General features: G+C 41.7%; 1 protein-coding gene across 3 annotated transcripts in view; it reads right to left on the reverse strand.

Annotated features, from left to right (window-relative positions):
- ARHGAP24 (Rho GTPase activating protein 24) overlaps positions 1–18,837 on the reverse strand; it is a 518,143-nt gene that overhangs the window by 69,631 nt on the left and 429,675 nt on the right. The window contains exon 1 of one of the 3 annotated variants that reach the window (XM_004703245.2): positions 14,168–15,030. The exons of the other annotated variants lie outside the window; for them this stretch is intronic. Coding sequence (XP_004703302.1) covers positions 14,168–14,279 — 112 coding nt within the window. The 5' untranslated portion in view covers positions 14,280–15,030. Of the gene's footprint in view, positions 1–14,167; positions 15,031–18,837 lie in introns of those variants that run through there. 3 annotated transcript variants of the gene reach the window in all.

Genomic DNA, 18,837 nt, shown 5'->3' on the forward strand with positions numbered 1-18,837 from the left:
GGGCCATTAGCCAGCTCTGGTCAGCTCCGCAGGTGTGTGTGGGAGATTCAAGGCCACTTGCTGCTAGTTGTTTCAGCTAGCTCTGGTCAGCTCCGCATGGGTGGGGAAGACTCAGATCACTTGCTGCTAAAAGTCAGTCTGGTATTGATCCGGCTATACAGTAACTCCATAGCACATGTAATATTAAGGACACATTTTGTAACATCAGAGTAAAAAAAAAAAAGTCTTAGGGACCCATAAGAAAAAGGCCAAAATAATTAAGGCTAACCAGGAAAAGGGGTAAACTCAGCACTTCTGGATAAAATCACAGAGATAGTCAGTCAAGTGCTTTAATAGCAGGGATGCTTGTAAAAGGTAACGTAGATAAAAATCGGTAGAGAAGTGATGTTTTCTAAAATTTATTCAAATCTGTACTTCATCTCTTTGCTGAAGGCTGTGAAAATGGAGGTTTGCTGTAAAGCAAGGAGACAGATTAAAGACGATAACAAGGGCAGGAGGGAAAACTTGTAAAACCCGTGTGCCATGAGAGGTGCCACGCAGGGTAATGCCCCACACAAGTCCAGGAAGGTACGGAGGGAGGCTTGGGGTGAAGAGGTATCATTCAAAGGACAATAGCGGTGGGCCAGAGAGGAAGAGGGGTACACAAGAAGAAGGCTGTCTCACAATCTGAGCATAGGTTTATGAAATTCCTGTAGATTCTCCCGGTGGGGAGGTGGGAAAAAAAATGCAATTGGCAGAGATGGTCCAGGAGGCAAGGAAAAGAAAAAGTGAAACAATGGTCTGTAGAGGATTGTGGGAAAGCAATTCCTATAAAGAGGGACAGACAAAAAGAAAGGTTAGTAATAGGCTGGTGGAAGGTAGGGTTTCAAAAGGGAGGTAAAAGCTGAAATTCTGGAACCAAAAGTTAAAAAAAAAAAAATTCCAGGGGGACCAACCACATGAGAACAAGAGGGTGTACAGGTTTGATCAGTGAGAGAAGGGGAGGCTACGGACGCCACGGATTGGGAGAAAATTATAATGGACAGACAGACGTAAGGGCCACATAAAAGAGGCAGGGTCTTGAGCCAGGTCTAAGGGACGATTAAAATGTGTAACTGTGGAATACCAAGCTTGCAGAGAAAAAGGGCGGTCACATGAAAGGCAGACAGGGAAAAAGGAGACACTGCGGAGTGAGTGAAGCTAGCAGAGCCAAAGGGAGAAAAAGGAATATGCAAAAGTAGCTGAGGAAAAATTAGGTCAAGAATTTTTAAAAATTCCCTATTTTCCCAGAATATGGTTCTCATTGTTTATCTTATTCACATGAAGTATGGGGAGTAAAATATAATCATTCTTCTTTTGCAGCAATTACGGTTCTTATATCTGCAAAAGGCTTTAGAGGGAAGGTCGGTAACATCTCAGAGACCACTTCTACTCTGTTATCTATTTGTCCACGCCTTAATGTAAATCCCAGAATGCAATAATTGGTATAAACTCGTTGTCAAGGAGAACAGCCTAAAATATTGTTAAATCATACAGACTTTAAAATAGTGGATTGAAGCCCTCATGGAGACTTTATTAATAAATTTTCTAAAATAACTTAATATGGCACATACATAATGGTTCTTTGAAAGGAACTGGCAATAAACTGTTATTTGGCATAATGGAAGATTAACCCCTTTTATGCCACATTTGTTAGGAAATACAAAATCTCAAGGTCATTTATGGAAATTATTAGCATCTGGGAGCCAATTAAAACCTGAATTGGCAATATGTCTATCAATATTTCTAATACTGTCACACCTATTAGTGTATATCTTCATATTAATGCTATACAGTATATTCAAGCTTGTGTTAAAATTCCTTATGTTATTTTATCAGGAATTATTACTTAGAATTCTAATACAGGGGTTTTAACTTGTTCTTCAAATTGTACTTTACAACATTGTGTAGATTTTACATGGCGAAAAACTTTTAACCAAACTCAAGACAGTTTGTATCTTGTTAAAGCACATCCTGAAATCTGGTTACCTGTTAATTTAACTTGACCCTGGAACAAATCTGCGGGAGTAATGCAGATCTACAATGCCTTAACTGAATTGACCCATTGAAAGAAAAAAAAACAAACTATTGGACTGATAATAGTCACAGTAATTAAACTTGTAGTTGTAGCATCTACTGCAGCTGTGGCGGGAGTTGCTTTGCAGCAAGAAATACTAACCGCAGATTTTGTTCGAGGGTGGCATAAAAATTCTCATCTGTTGTAGCAACAACAACATGATATTAATGCTCTAGTAGCTGAAGACATTGCCAACTTACAACAAACAGTGTTGTGGATGGAAAATCAAATATCTGTGTTAGCTACTCCAGTTATGCTTCGATGTGATTGGAACACCTCTTATTTTTGTATTACTCCTATTCCGTATAACATTAGTAAAAATTTAAAAATTGTATCTTTAGAAATTCAGTTATTGAAATATCAAATTGGTAAAACTTTCAGTAGACAATTCAGTACCAAACTTACTGGTAATAAAAAAAGTTTTCAGGAAATTGTTAAAAAAAAAAAAAAGAAACTGTCTTCTATTAACCCTTTAAAACAAACAAAAGCTTTATTTCTTTAACCATTGGTAGTGTTATTCTGTTAGTCATTAAGGTTATGGTTAAATTATTGGCCTTAAGTACAAAGTTACATGAAGTACACATGTGTACTTTGCTCCCCCCAAAATGGGGGTGTAAGGCAGAGGTTGGATAGTCAGAGACGGGTAAGATTGAGTCCAAGTCTCTCAACCTAAGACCGGTCATAGTCGCTTGGAGGACTGTGGCTGAGGACGGGTAAGAGTGGTTTCGGATCTCAACAACCTAAGACAGGCACAATCATCTGCCTACGTTTGGAGAAGAGATGCCTTGTATAAATAAAAAAATTGTTAAAGGCCATTAAGACTCAGCCTTGAAACGGCTAAAATATCATAACCCAGGTGTCAGCATCTGCTGTTTGCCTCTACAGTTTAACATTAAAACTAAGATAAAAACAAATTAGTAACCTCTGTGCGTGAACGCATAACTACAGTCCAATTAATGATTTCTCGACAACAGTACAACGAACTTAACCAAAATCCGTTCCAGAGTTCCATAAAATACAAGGTCGTGGCTATGAGCAGGAATGCTCATAGAAACAAAAAAGAGGGGGGATTGTAAAGCCAAATTGCCCCCGTGACTGGCTCCGGGATCTCGGGCAGGCTGTGGTTTCATGTTTCCTAGCAGTGCAAAGTAGGATGTACCCAGAGACTGAGGCTAGCCAACCTGGGAACGACACAGCAAACCCAACCTCCGAGGGGAGGAAACACGGCCAGCGCAGGAACTACACAAAGGACCAGATTGCCAACCTACCTCAAATGAGCCAATCAGTGGATTGACGGGAAGAGGGGCTGGGAACGCCCCTTTACGTATCCGTACCTGTAAATAAATACTTTGGGATTTCTTTTGTGGGGGCTCTTGTCCAAGACGGTGCACGCAGTTAAGCACCTGAGGACTGGAGCCCTGCCTTAAGCTAGCATAATAAAACCTCTTTTGTAATTGCAGCCTTGTGTGTGATCTCCTTCCATTAAAAGGGTAATTGCTCCAGGTCCCTAACAGTGAAAATATCAAAACTACCTAAAGCGATCTGTAAATACAATGTCATTCCAATCCAAATCCAAGCTTCATTCTTTTTAAAAATTATTGACATATACTTCTTGTATCATCCAATTTAAATGTTCAATCATGTGTTAGTCTGGGTAGACTAGAAAAACAAATCCATGGACACACATATGTGTATAAGAAAGAGATTTATATACAAGAACAATTGAACATGGAGAAAACATCCCAGCCCAGTCCAGATCAAGTCCATAAGTCCGATATTAGCCCATATGTCTGAAACCAATCTATAAAGTCCTCTTCAGACTCACAAAACACATGCAATGATGCCGAATGTAGAAGATCACAGGCCAGTGGGTAGAAAGCCCTTGGATCCCGTGCCATTGGAAACATCTCAGTGCTGGCAGGGGTCTCTGCATGGCTTCTCCAGCAGCCAGGGCTGCATCAGGGTGGGTCCATGTGTCTTGTCAGCTGCTGTGTCTCACAGGGTGTCAGCAGAGAGTCTCCCACCTCCAAGGAGGAAATACCAGAATTCCCAGAATACTGAGGACAAGGCCATGCCCACACAGAAGCCTCACTGGCTATGACCTGATTGACAGGCTAGACTCCACCCCTACATACTTAATCCTTAAACTGACAATTACATAACTACCACAAATCATATTAAGATTTATACAATCATCACCAGATCAATTTCAGAACATTTTCTTCTCATTTTTGTTAGGTCCCTATTTCCCACCATCCTTCCCTGCCATAACCCTAGGCAATTATTAATTCATGAGCTATCTCTATAGATCTACCCATTCTGAATTTCACATACAGAAAATCATGTAAAAGCACAAACAGGAAGCAAATAAAAACAAAGAAAAAGTGAACAGTTACTAGACAAAATAGAAAAATTTTTAAAGCAGAAAATAATAACTAAAACAACTTTAGAATGATTCAATAGCATGATCAAATTATAAGACATTACATTATAACCTAACTACAAGGCTATTTACAGCCCAAGTCTACGGTCAGAAGGTATTCACTGGGGGCTTGCTCCAAGTGGGGACACTGCAAATGGATTTTGGGCTTTCACAGTCATCTATAGCCTTCTGAAAACTGGTGTCCACAGTTAAAGAACTGGAAAAACTAGTTACCCTGGGCTTGGAGAGGGAAGAGACCCAGGATAAATGAAGAACTCCTTTAAAAGATGAACACAATAGGGGGTCTTAGACCACCTGCCCTCAGTATCCATTACACAGCCACAGTAGTCAAAACAACTCCATGCTGATACACTGGTAGATATCTAGACCAGTAACGGAAAAGAATTAAAACAAAACAAAACAGAAATAAAAGCATCCATCTACAGATAACTGATTTTCCACAAAGGACCCCAAAACATTTTATAAAAATGGCGCTGCAAAAATTGGATCTACATTGCAGAATAATGAAATAGGGCTCTTGCCTCAGGTACAAAAACAAACTCAAGGTGGATTAGAGACCTAAATGTACATCTCGGAGCTGTAAATATTACTAAGGAAAAAAAAAAGAACAATCTTAAGGGTCTTACTGTAGGACATACACATACTACCAAATATAATAAAGGAAAAACATTTTTTAATGAGGAAAAATTGAGTTTTCATTTGTTTAAGCCATTATCTGGCTTTTCTGACAGTTAAAGTCAAACATAATTCGAATCTATTCAATGTGGATAACAATTTTGAAGATCTTCTAGTGTTTTAAAGACAAGCCTTGAACATTGGTTCTGGACGGAGAATATCAACGCTTTTACAGTGGTGAATGTTCGTGCTGCTGGGTTGGTTCTGATTCATAGCAACTGCCTGTATGACAGAGCAAAGGCTTCCCAGGCTTATGCCATCCTGATCATCATTCTCATGTGTGAGCTTGTTGCTGTTGCCACTACATCAATCCATCCTGTAGAAGGTCTTCCTCTTGTTTGCTGCCCCTCTAATTTAATAAACATTTTACTGTGGAGCTCCTTGAAGCCCCACAATAAATGTGAAGTTCATCTGTCTGAGGTGTTGGAATTTTCATCTGGCCAAAATTAAAGAAATTTAAAGGCACTTACAGAACATATGGAAAAAAGTTGCTGACATTTGAGAATAAAGTGTATGAATTTGATTCTTTTCACTTATTACTTTGGGTTGATAAATATGTAAGGCTTCTCTCCAAGACCAGCAGAAAATCTGCTAAAGATGTTCAGCTTCACTTCAATGTCTGCTACAAATGAGATCCAAACACTCAAGATTTACTTGTATGCAATCATGAGAAGCAGCCAAACCTTCTTTTTCCAAGCTCTCCGGAGCGCTCTTTCTCTAACAACTTGGGGAAGTGATACTGGAGGAGAATACATTTTGCTTTAGATAGGTGCTTCCGTTTATGTTTTACCTTTTTTTTTTTTCTTGTACATGAAGACTTGACTTTATGAGAGGACTTTACTTAGGAGACACAGGGAAAAAATTCAAAGTCAAAACATCCTCTCATTTATTACTTTTTATATGCTGAATCCTTTTCATTTATTTTCTCACCTCCATAGCATTGTTACCTATTTTATTTTACTATTCACATTTATGGCAGAGATCATTATCCCTCAGGAGCCCTGGTGGTGTAGTGGTTGTACGTTGGCTGAAACCATCACCTGCTCCACAGAAGACAGGGCTTTCTCCTCCTGTGAAGAGTTACAGACTTGGAAACCCACAAGGGCACTTCTACCCTGTTCTACAGGGTCACTATGAGTCAGCATCGACTAGGTGACAGTCAGTTGGTTTTGTTTTTGATATTGTTATCCCTATTTTCTATATGAGAAAATCGAGATGCATATATGCTAAGTCAATTTACAGTGGTTACCTAGCACCAAGTCCACATTTCCAGTGTATGAGGCTTTAAGACCTATGTGGACTCATGAACACAAGTTTTCTCATAATTTAAAATTTAGTAATTAAAAAAAATTAGTCAAATGGCCTATCTTCATTGAACTATAAAGTGTGATAATGAACAGCTAACCTGTATTTACATCTGTCAGGCTTGATTACAAACAATTTTCTAGCATTTATTTCACTTAATCTTTTGTGAAGGAACCTCCCTAAAACCAGATGCTCATCCAAGGAGATCTCTTCCCAGATGTAGCAAACTCCATTTTGCTGTTTGCGGCTTATTCTGAACTGGCTTTCAGAGGTCACCTAGCCAGCTACCCACCTCAGGAGGCCCGAGGGCTCCCCTCCCTTCCTCTCAGGAGGAAGGTTGAGCTACCCATAGAGGAACAAAGTATTGAACTAATTAAAATTCTACGGTGACCAAAACAAAGCCTAAAAGGTCCCCTGATGTACTTGCTATGGTGCCAGCAGCACTCGCCCCTGGGGGTCCCTCAGTTTTCTATACTGAAACCTTGTGACAAGTTACCATTGCTGGAATTCTCAGTTCATTTTATGGGCTCTTCATTGTCCCTGATGCAAACCCTCATTCTTTTCACATTCAATAAAACTCTTAGCTGTAATTGTAAACAGCCAGCAACCACAGTTAGCTCTCTGACATTTCTTGGTTTCAGGAATGGGATTTGAAGGTGCTTTATCTCCTGCACCCCCTTAGTCAAAGGCTTGGAAGCCCCAGGATCAGTGTGATCTCCTTGAGCTCCTCTTCCCTTAGAGACACTCAGAAATTGACCTTAAGTAACTTCGCAAGTTGTGAGATCCACTTTTGTGGCATATCATATATATCATGATAGGATGTGGGCACCATTTTTCATTGACCTCTTTCGTTGACAGAGTGCTCCTTAGAGGCAAGGAAGGTGAGACTTCGTACATACCGTACTTTGGACAGGACATCAGGAGAGACTGGTCCCTGGAGCAGAAAGTCATGTCAGGTAGGTAGAGGGGCCATGAAAGGAGGAAGGCCCTCAAGGAGATGGCTTAACACCTAGGCTGCCACCCTGGGCGCAGGCATAGGAACCAGGGTGACCATATAACAGCAACAATATTGCCCAGTCTCACAAGCCCTTGTGATGACAAGTTACAGGGAGTGAAGACCTGGTTCCATCTGTCCCAGATGAAGATCGCCAAAGCACATTCCCACACTGTTGGAACTACTGAAGGGCATCAGCTGAAGTTTCAGTAACTCTGTGGTCAGAAACATGATATCTGAGACAGATAATTGCCACAAGAGCCTGGGTCAGGCATGAACTAGCCAACTTCTCCCCATTCTACCTCTGCTATAGTCCTGCCTACACTAATGCTCTCCTATATTGGGAGACATTTATGCTCACCACTTTAAAAAGTTCAATTGTTAGATATATGGTGCCCTGTCTACTTCAAAAGAGTCTGATCTTCCTTGGTGGGTCTCTCAACTAGAGGGATCTGATTGAATTGCTCTTAATCTATGAATATAAGAACAAAATCTATGAATATAAGAACAATGAGAAACAGCCCATTACTACAGAAAATCACTTTGACTAGATGACCTACTAATGACCTTTTTGCAAATCCAAATAAAGGCTCAGACCAGGACTTAAGCGTTAGTCTTAACACTATCCTTATTTACCTGTATAAAATCACTCAGAAGAACTTAAGAATATTACAAACCTACAAATATTACTCTTCAAATTGTATCAAGAACTGGGGAAAGATTCATCTGATTAACCCCTCACATGGGGATGCTAAGTCAAGTTGTTCCCTTTTGCTAGTAATAATCTAACTATGCCCATATAAGTAATTATCTCTTACCAGAACCATGGGATGGCTTGCAGTGTCTTAATGTGCACTATTTAGAACCTTATATATTGGGTAGTCCCTAATGTCATATAAAAAGTTCATCACATTTCATACATGAGATGTTGTAGCTCAAAATTGTTTGAATCTTCACATAAAATCATACTGGTTTGGTTTGGGGGAGATTTATTCATAATTAACTGAAATGGCTAGTGCCTCTCACACAGGTTCTAATTGATTCCTTCCTAGTTGGATAATCAACCTTTGAAATTCAAAAGACATCAAGTGGAAATTGATCTGGTCTATAATCAATCAGTAACCACCTGTGTTAGTCTGGGTAGACTAGAGAAACATATCCATGGACACACATATGTATATAAGAAAGAGATTTATATACAAGAGCAAGTGAACATTGAGAAAACATCCCAGCTCAGTCCAGATCACGTCCATAAGTCTGATATTAGCCCATATATCTGATATCAATCTATAAAGTCCTCTTCAGACTCACAAAACACATGCAATGATGCCGAATGTAGAAGATCACAGGCCAGTGGATAAAAAGTCCTTGCATACAGTGTCATTGGAAACATCTTAGGTCTGGCTGGGGTCTCTCTGTGGCTTCTCTGGCTTCCGAGGTCTGGTTGCATCCATGTGGCTTCTCCTCAGGGATGCCCCGCAGGAAATCCGCCTTGTCAGCAGAGAGTCTCCAAGGGAGTGAACTGAGAGAGATAGTGTCTCTCACCTCCAAGAAGGAATGAACAGATTTCCCAGAATTCTCGGGAGGCGGCCTTGCCCACACAGAAGTCCCATAGGCTATCTCCAGATTGACAGCCCAGATTCCACCCCTACACTTTCAATCCTTAAATTGACACCAGATTAGGTGACTACCACACCACCCATGTCCCATTTCTCTTTCTTGGTATTTTTAGTGGGTTACCAAATAGAGTTGGTTCCTGGTTAGGCTCAATATTACCGACAATGGACTACTTTATGAAATGTTGATTCAATGTAGATATCAAATGTAGAAAGCAAAACTGAAGTGGACTTGGAGTCTTTAGTGACAAACAAGTTCATCTAAAGCAAACAAAAAATATTGATATCCAGTGTTGATATCCACATGCCTCTTACAATTTCAAGGATCATGTATTCTGAAGAAACACTGTTCCTTAGATTATAGTTCAGGTCTTCACTTCTGCCAACTATCCCTACCAATTTGGCTCTGCTCTTATACATCTTTCTCACAGAAGCGGGGGACCAAGTTATGCCATGGCAAAGACGGAACCGGTGGTACCCATATACTCTTCATAGATTGTGCCTGGGATTTTGAAAGACTATTCTAAAGTTTGTATAGATATTCTTGACCAAAAGGGGGCATATTATAAAGGATATCATGAGATCTAAGTGTTTGACACAAAGAAAGGCTTCTATCTGGGAAGTAAGTTAATTCCATTTTGTAGTTCACTGTTCACTCTGAGCTGACTTTCCAAAGTCTACCCAGAATACCTCAGGCAGCTTGTGGGCACCCCTCCCTTCTTCTCACAGCATGCCCTTAGAAAGAATGCTTACTCAGATTGGCTCCAAGATAGCCATAGATTAACGAGCCATTAAAGTAATTGAAGCGCTGTAATTAATTAAACAACCAATGCTGAAGGGATCTGAGTTTTCCTAGATTCATCGCGGATCCTGAGTTTTTGTTTGTTTAAATCCTTTGGTTTTGTTACAATATGATTCTTTGCTTTAAATTTTAAGAGAGACTCTAATTTTCTCTGTGGAAACTAATAGCGACTTAGAAGGTAGGCACCAACATTGTTCCCATTTTACCAATGAGTCTGAAGCACAGCACGTTTAAGTAACCGACAGGTCACACAGCTAATAAATAGTTGTGTGAGGATTCATTCTTGGTTGTCCCCCCCTACCCCCCAGTAGTTTAATGGACATATCATTCACATATCATACCATTCAACAGTTCAATCACACCAAGAAGTGTATAACCATCACCACAGACAATTTTAGAACATTTGTTTCATTTGTGCACTCATTATTCTAAGCTGTTTGATCACAGAGCCCTTGTACATCCACTGTACAGAGTGAGCATCATAGTTAACAATTGAGCTAGAGGTCAACACCTGCCATGTGCTATTTTTCTGACCTCAGTTCTCAGCATATGAGCACAGGTAGTTGCAGCTGAGAAAATAGCTATCCGTGGGGAGAAAAGAAAAAGGAGGAAACCCTGGAAGTTCAGGAAGTATGTTGCCTAAGGAAATGATTTCCTTCATTTAAAGAACCAAGTGTTTACAGCAATGGTAACATGCAAGAATGCTAACACATAGAGCCAATATTTATATATGCTTAGAAATTCCTATGGGAGAAAATGAGAGTCTTCTGCTTTAGAATTTATCTTACAAAGAATCAGTAAGAGATTATAGTAGGTATATTTGTACTTCACAACTCATTACTACTAAATCAATTCTAACTCCTAACAGCCCTGTTGGGGTTAATTGGGCTGGTAACTGAAAAGGTTGGTGGTTGGAACCCACCAGCTGTGCCATGAGAGAGATGTAGCCGCCTGCTTCCATAAAGATTACAACTTTAGAAGCCCCATGGGGAAGTCCTACAGGGCTGCTATGAGTCAGCATCAATGTGACTTTAATGGGTATCCTTGCTACTCCGTGGCCAAGGAAATAGTGTTGGGAGAGCTTGAAACTTGCAGTGGTAGATATGAGTCAACATCCTTCATAAAAATGTTCTTTGTGAGGAAAGTTACTGAGTTGTGGAAGAAAAATTCTAGGGTTAAAAAGGCTACTTTGGTTAGAAATCTCCTTTAGCTCTGGGGAAGCAATGCTACTTCAAATTTTAAAAGGAACAAGAAAGCACAAAGTTCAGGTGCTAGCCCCCAAAGAGATGCATGGAGAAAGGCCAAATTGATTAGTAGGTCATTAACAAGTACATTCCCTGTGGTGTGGGTCAAGCAAACAACTCCAGGTATGTCCATTTCTATTCCTCGTGAGGTTTCATTTTTCCTGAAAAAAACCATTTCCAGAATTTCTGAGTGATGATGGCATGTCATGCCTGCTTTCCCTGGAATTGCACTGGTGGTGCCATAAAGCATCCCCCAGGGCATGCTTTTACACTGCATGGTGACAGAAAATCATACAGGTAAATGTTATTATACCTGTGGGAGGCTGCTTTAACTGAAGAAAGAGTGACAGCCACAATCCTTCTGGGTATGCGAAGTCTCCTTTTAAGGGATATACATATATAATAGCTAATAGACCGTACAGTGGGTGCATGTATTCAAATAAATACACACAAATTCCATCCAAAGCCGCACAATCCCCAGCTTCCTGCCTACTGGATGTCTGTCAGTTCTTAGTTTTAAAACTACTGGGCCAGCATTGCCAGTAGCCTTTATTAGAAGGAAGGGGGATCAAGAGGGCAACAAAGGCCAGAAGAGGAGAGGAAGAGCAAGGGGGCTCAAAGAGGTTCCCTTTAGCTTGTGTGGTGTGTGAGCTCTAGAAACTTTTACCCAGAAGGACCCTTCACTCTGGTGGCGTTTCTGAAGTGCAGAGCCCTCTGTTCGGCTGGTCTACCATAGACAACAGTGAGGAATCTGTCTTAACTGTGGATCAAGACAAGCACACACATCAATAGTTTTCACCTTTGGTTCTCTCCTCATTTCCCATAAATCTCCTGATTGCTTTCATGGAAACAACTTTTAACTGAGGCTCTTCAACAGGCCCCAGAGAGCAACTCAGACACATGTTGACTCTTTGAAATACTTAAGAACCCAAAAGCTTACCTACAGCACAGGAGCACACATTCGTCTTAAGGTGGCAAGGTTTCTCCACCCAGAATTGAGTCTTTTTTTTTTTTTTTAATTTTACAGTGCCAGATCTTAAACCAGGATAAAACAATCCCTGTTTAAAGCTGCAGCTGACATGAATGATTAGGGCAGCACTGAAAAAGCCCCATAGCAGTCTTGGTGGTGGTCACAGCAGCTGCACACCTTTCTCCCAGAGCCCCACTGCATAACTGTGGCCTCACATCCCTGGCAAAGAGAGAGGCTGGCTCAGGGCTCTGGAGAGAATGAAAGGCAACTTGGAACAGCTGACTGCTTCCTGCCCCTCCTCTCCTACCCTGCTCTGACAGAAACCAGAATACAGCTTTGTCAATTAAAAAAACCTGTTAATCCTGTGCTCAAATGCTGAACATTCCCCAAATCACTGAGGCTTTGCAGAGGAAAGACAATGCTTTAAAAATAGCCTGGAGGAGATGAGAGATGGAAGCTAGTCCCCCATCCCTGTGGTTGTCATTTGCCAGCCCTTGGACATTTTTCTTCATAGGCACTGCCAACCCCCTCCCCTCCTGCTGCTTCTCAGGAACAAGGGAAGAGGGGGTAAGGACTAGAAGTGGGAGCCAGAATGCTTGCAGATGGACGGTGCTCCAACATGGGACCTACCCCACCACTGGGGGAGGGGAGGGGGACTCAGGTAACAACTGCCTTGTTCTCTGCTACAAACACTTCTCTCACGTTATAAGCCAATAGCAATAACCCTCCAATGTAGACCGTGCCTGCACGTTAAGACAGAACAAATTCGGTCGTTGAGGATTGGGAACTAGACGGTGAGAGGAATGTCCTCTAAACAATTACTCCTAGCCTCCTTTCCCAGCCTTTGCCATCATCATCAATACCTCTGTGCAATGATGCAATCTTGCAGTAACAATAAAATCCCTGCAAAGGCATAAACATGTGACGTAGGTTTTCTTGTGTTTTATCTTTATGACTAATATGCAAAGATCTATTAGCCACTGAATTCCTAGCTAATCATACAGAATCATCAATACATATCCACATCTTAACTGCTAAAAAAGTAATACATGTGTAGTTAGAGTTAAAACATATTTTTTAAGTTTCCACTATGATTTGCCTGTTCTCATTTACTTGTTGGTTACCTAGTAGAGAGAGTTTGTTAAAAAGAGAGAAGGATGTTACTCAAATCAGCTGCTGATTAAGTGTGCTATGTATAATGTTAACATTACATTAATCTAGTCCTGACTCTGAAAAAAGTTCCATTTAAGTATCCCTACTTTAAAGCACAGAGTAATTTAAAAATATTTTGATATGGAAATATTTTCCAAAGACACTTTGTTTTACCAATGTGGTACCCTTTACGTCTTCCACCACAAGTCAATTCAGAAACATCCTGCTTTATTGACCGTAAATGATATCTTCTCATACCGGCCCCTGGATAGTTAATATCATAGGCTTTTCCCAATGCCACCCTGTAATACATTTAGAAAGGCAAGGTGACCGCTATTTCTAGCCAATGTTAATCATGCAGGTTGAAAGCCTCCTAAAAATGATTCATCATAGATAACCAGATTAGCACTATGTTCTCAGCAGGGAAGAAGATCACAGCAGGGGAGCAAACACCGGCACCCAAAACTGACAAAACGGGAGCACCATGCAGGCATTTGTGAGGGCCCTTCTTCCAGGGGCCCCAACATGGCTGCTTGCCTTGGGTCTGGGGAGAGCTGAAAGTAGCCTTGGCCGCTCCACTCAAGACGACCGGTCAGGTCAGCTTGTTTAGTTCCCCGACAGTCAAGGTGATCCCTATAGGACCTCCATTTCTTTAGCCCCACCTACCAAACCCACTCCACTCACCGACAGGAATAACAGATCGATAGGAGCCCTGTGGGGAAGGGGCAGGGAGCACAGGTGGAAGCAAAGACGCCTACAAATCACCCTCTCACCATTCTGAGCTCAGTGCTTGCAAGCTCCCACATGATCGGAGTGTAAATGACCTGAAAGCATTAGAGACAGATGTTGGGCTTTTAAATCGTCTACCTACCTTTCCGAAAACTAAAACACCGTTTGATTCTTCGGTAGGTAGTTTTGGGGATGAAAGGGCTTGAAGCTAAGGCACCTGAGGGCCGTCCCCCAGCATTTCGGTCTTCAGGCATCCTACAGATCCCAAGTTGTGAACCACTTCCCGGCGTCCTTTACCACCTGGCTCTGTGCAGTACCCCACATCCACTCCTCATGCTGGTTTATTTGGTAGGTTGCAAGGGTTAATTTCTAGAACTCGAAGGCTTGATCTGCCAGGTCCTGATATGCGTTTATTTTTTGTTTTGTTTTAAGTTTCGGCAGCCATCTCAAACAGGCACGGCTAGAACCACAGCAAGCAAACCCTGCCCCCATCCAAGCAGCAGGGCTTATTAGGATCGCTATTCTTTTTTATTACGAACTGTCTTCTCAGCTGGAAGTGAGGGGACTGAGATTCCTCTGGAAAAGGTGACAGAGGAACAATGACCCGAAAGCCCAGGAGGAAGACTTCAGGACTCTGCTCACTGGCTTCTTTCAGCGGAGGCAAAGGGAGGCAAAGAACGGCGCTGGCTCCAGGCAGCTTTTCAGTGTAGAGTGACATCTTTTCAAAGGGCAGTCCTGTTCCTGTTCCAGTGCCCCATCATCCTTTGATGCTCTCTGCAGGCGTCTCCCTTTTCCCTTCTGCCTCCAAACTCCGGGGATCCCCAGGGAATCGCCACGTAAGAACAGCCAGCCCACAGCCGGGCCGGGAGACTCCTTGGATCCGAGAGAGGAGGCCGCTCTGCAGGGAACGTCTCCTCCCCTCCTCTGGCTCCAGCTCGCTTTTCTCAATGAGAAGGAACAGGAGCTGGCAGGGCGGCTGCCGCCTTGTCCCCAGGGCTGCGGCTGCGGCTGCGGCGGCTGCCTCCTCCTCCAGCGCCCGTGATCACATGCAGCAGGTGCACCCGTGGCCCGCTGCAAGCACGCTGTTCTCCAGCAGACTTCCCGTGTGGGCTCCGCGCAGTGCAGGTTACAGCTGACTGGCTCCGCTCCTCCAGAGACCGCAGCCCCCAACCACTCCCGGAGGTGGGGGGGGGGGGGGGGGGGCGGGGGGGCATGGTTACCCCCAGACCTGCCTCTCTTCTCTTCCTGTATTCGATGTTCTGTCTTACTAATCGCCCAGATTGCTTGCTCCTGACTTTATGTGTGCTGGTTTAAATGCTGTGCATGCCATCCCAACACGCACACGTGTGTGAACATAGGAACTTAGGGGTGTTACTAAAAGAGAAAAAAATTAAATCTACTAATAATGAATACAAGCATCATCACAAAACTGTTGTGGGGGGGGCGGTTGTGGGAGCATGTTAGCTCGCCCGCGCGCGCACACATAAGCAAACATGTTTAAATCAATGTCTATTTCTCTGGTCGTGATTCAGTACAACCCTCTCTCAGTTTTCCACCATTCTCTTACATGCTACTTTCCACCCCAACCCCCACGTCGTCGCCAACTCTCACCACCTCACTTACTGAACAATTTACTCTTCCAGTTAATCATTCACCCACCTGGCTGTTCTAGGAACAGATCTGGAATGCGAGTGCTTTAACCCCAACTGACCCCTGACCACCTCAGGACCCTGTGCGCCCATCTTGCCATGGAGTAGGAAATGTATAAAACGCGAGGAATAGTTTTTTAAAGGCCCCCCTAATAGAAGGATCATCATTGTGACTAGTTTGTCCAGAGAGTTAATGTTTTGTCATAGAGAGGATCATTACTCATTATGTCTGTTTTAACCATCTGTGTCATAGCATACCACTAGGACATGAAAGAGCTAATTTTATCGCTGTACCACCGAAGCAGGAGTAGTACTAACCTCAGAAACTATAGCCAGTGAGTAACTCACTGATAGGGAAGGAACACATGCATGCAGGGCTGGGAAGAACACCTCGGTCAAGGTCGTTTTGCCCAAGTTTCTCATTTGATAGATACGAAAAGTGAACACCAGGGAAATGAACATCCTTATTTGAGGTCATACATTCTGGTTTGGATCAAAGGCAAGAAGTAGGCCCATCTTCTACTAGACCACACTGCTTCTTAACTCCTATTTGCCCATACACCAGTTATTCATATAGCATATTGTATGACGATTATTCTTACATGATATGTCATTCTATTTGATGGGTTTCTAACTCTATTCTTTGTCAGAAGACAGAAATAGCTGGGAAGAACCTGGTTTTGCTAAAAAAGAAAAATTGGACTAAGCACTCAACTTAATGAAAAATTAATGGAGTCTAACTCTCCCCAGATACTCAGACCTGGAAGTGGTGGTGGTGGTGGTAGTGTGTGGTGGTGGAGGTGGTGGTAGTGGAGGAGGAGGAAGAGGAGGCGGAGGAGGAGGAAAAGGAGGAGGAGGAGGAAGAGGAGAAGGAGGAGGAGGAGATGGTGTGTGTTCGAAAACCAACTGCCAGTTAGGACCGAAAAGAGGTGATCCATACTGTTTCCTGGACAAACTATTTGAGGGGGCAGACAGCCTCTTCTTTCTCTTGTGGAGTGGCAAGAGTTGGGGGTTTGAACACATACACACACACTCACAAATATGTACACACAGACATATACATACTTATACAAGGGCCTTTCAAACCGTTTGGGAAATATTCCATTATCTTTTCATTCCATTTCCACAAACATTTTGAAGCCCCGTAATACATATATATGCATATGTGTATGAATGTGTATGTTTTTTATGTATTTCTGTGTATATGTGAAAATGTACATATTTATACATATATGTATGTGTGGGTATGTGTAACTTGATGCCATAGAGTCAATTCTGACTCATGGTGACCCTGAGTCAATTATTCATAGTATATCATGAGTAACTTTTACTCATCTTACTCCCATGGAGTGGCTGGTAGGTTTTTAACTGCCAAACTTGCGATTAGCAGTCCAGTGTGTGTGTGTGTGTGTGTGTGTATAAACATATATGTGTTTCGATATCCCAACCTTTGGATTTGACTTTCAAATAGCATGTCATTTGTATATCAATTAACATCATGAATAGGAAAGCAAATGCCTATGGGCGGTTTTCAAGCTGTCCTACAACAATAAGGTATACAGATATAATGCAGGACTGTCATGAGACAAGATGTTAAGAGAGAAGTTATATTTTTCATAGTTGCATGGGTTCTTTTCCCCCAATTTGAATATTCGTTGGGTTTGATTTTTGTTAAAGTTTAGATTTATAATTCTCAAGTCTCACATCTCATGATTTTCATTTCTCACACATCGAAGAGCTAGGTCAGCAGCGTAGGTATCCCTTATATTTTAATGAATTGTTTGATACTCTCATGATCCAGAGGGAAAACAAAGACGGTCTCAAGTTGCTCATAAACAAACAAACACAAAAAAACTAAAATCATTAACAATAGTTTAAAGACATTGGTTTTAAAACTTCCCAGCAGACAACAAAATGCTCTTTAGCGACGTCATCTAATAAAAGGTCAGTGGTAACTCTGAAGCAGTGGAGAGGAGGTGGGAATCACAGGGTGTTGGGTTTCCTGACTGAGAAAGGAAGCTGATAGGTATTCTCTTATCAAAGACAATAATGGCAATTAAGGTATTTCTGCGGAGCGTGGAAACTTGGAACCATTTATCATTCTTTTAAATCTTTTATTTTTCATATGCTGAAAAATATAAGATATTGCATTTTAAAAAGTTCCACCTAGAAGTTAAGTCATGGGTCACACTATTATGCTGCTCTGGTCATTGATTTTATGTGTCAAATTAGCTGGCTATGGTGCCCAACTGTTTCATAAAACACTAGATCAGCAGTTCTCAACCGGTGGGTCACGACCCCTTTGGGAGTCGAACAAACCTGGGGGTCACCCGATTCATAACAGTAGCAAAATTACTGATGTTATGAAGTTATGAAGTAGCAATGAAAATAATTTTATGGTTGGGGGAGGTTACCACAACAGGAGGAACTGTATGAAAGGGCCGCGGCATTAGGACAGTAGAGAATCACTGCACTAAATGCTTCTATGAAGTCATTTAGATATGCTTCACACTTACTATCAGTTGATGTAAGTGTTGATTACCCTCCCTAATGTAGGTGGGTCTCATCAATCAATTGAAGCCAAAATTGAAATTTCTCAAGCCTGTAAAATAGATATTCTACTGGGGTTTTCAGCCTGCCTGCTCTATGTATTTCACTCTGGCCAGCCCTCACAATTGAGTGAGTCAAATCCTTAAAGTAAATATGTCTCTCTTTTTCTGTATATATCCTGTTGAGAGCCCTGGCTCATACCGCTATAAAGCACAAGGGTGCTCAGAAAGCCAGCAGAGACAGCCTTTCTTCCTTGTTCTTTTACTTACAATGCTCTGCTGGCCAGTTGCTCATCCTCCCTTGGTCTTTTTTTTTTCTTTTTTCTCTTTTTTAACATTTTATTAGGGGCTCATACAACTGTTATCCCAAGCCATACACACATCAATTGTGTAAAGCGCATTTGTACATCGTTTCTCAAAACATTTTCTCTCTGAATCTCTAAAATGTGAACTTGAAACAGAACCATGGTTGGAAAATATCCTTAGTCAGTGGAAAAGTTATTTCAAAGGAATCATTTAGTGAAATGCTAATATGGAACATAAATAAGAAGGTTTATGACATAAAGGGTATTAGTTAAATGTCAAGTTTTTAGAATTCCTTTACAAATTGAATC

The sequence above is a fragment of the Echinops telfairi genome, unplaced genomic scaffold (genome assembly GCF_000313985.2).
Source record: "Echinops telfairi isolate 266 unplaced genomic scaffold, ASM31398v2 ScPeMD7_7468;HRSCAF=8506_0, whole genome shotgun sequence".
Taxonomy (NCBI): domain Eukaryota; kingdom Metazoa; phylum Chordata; class Mammalia; order Afrosoricida; family Tenrecidae; genus Echinops; species Echinops telfairi.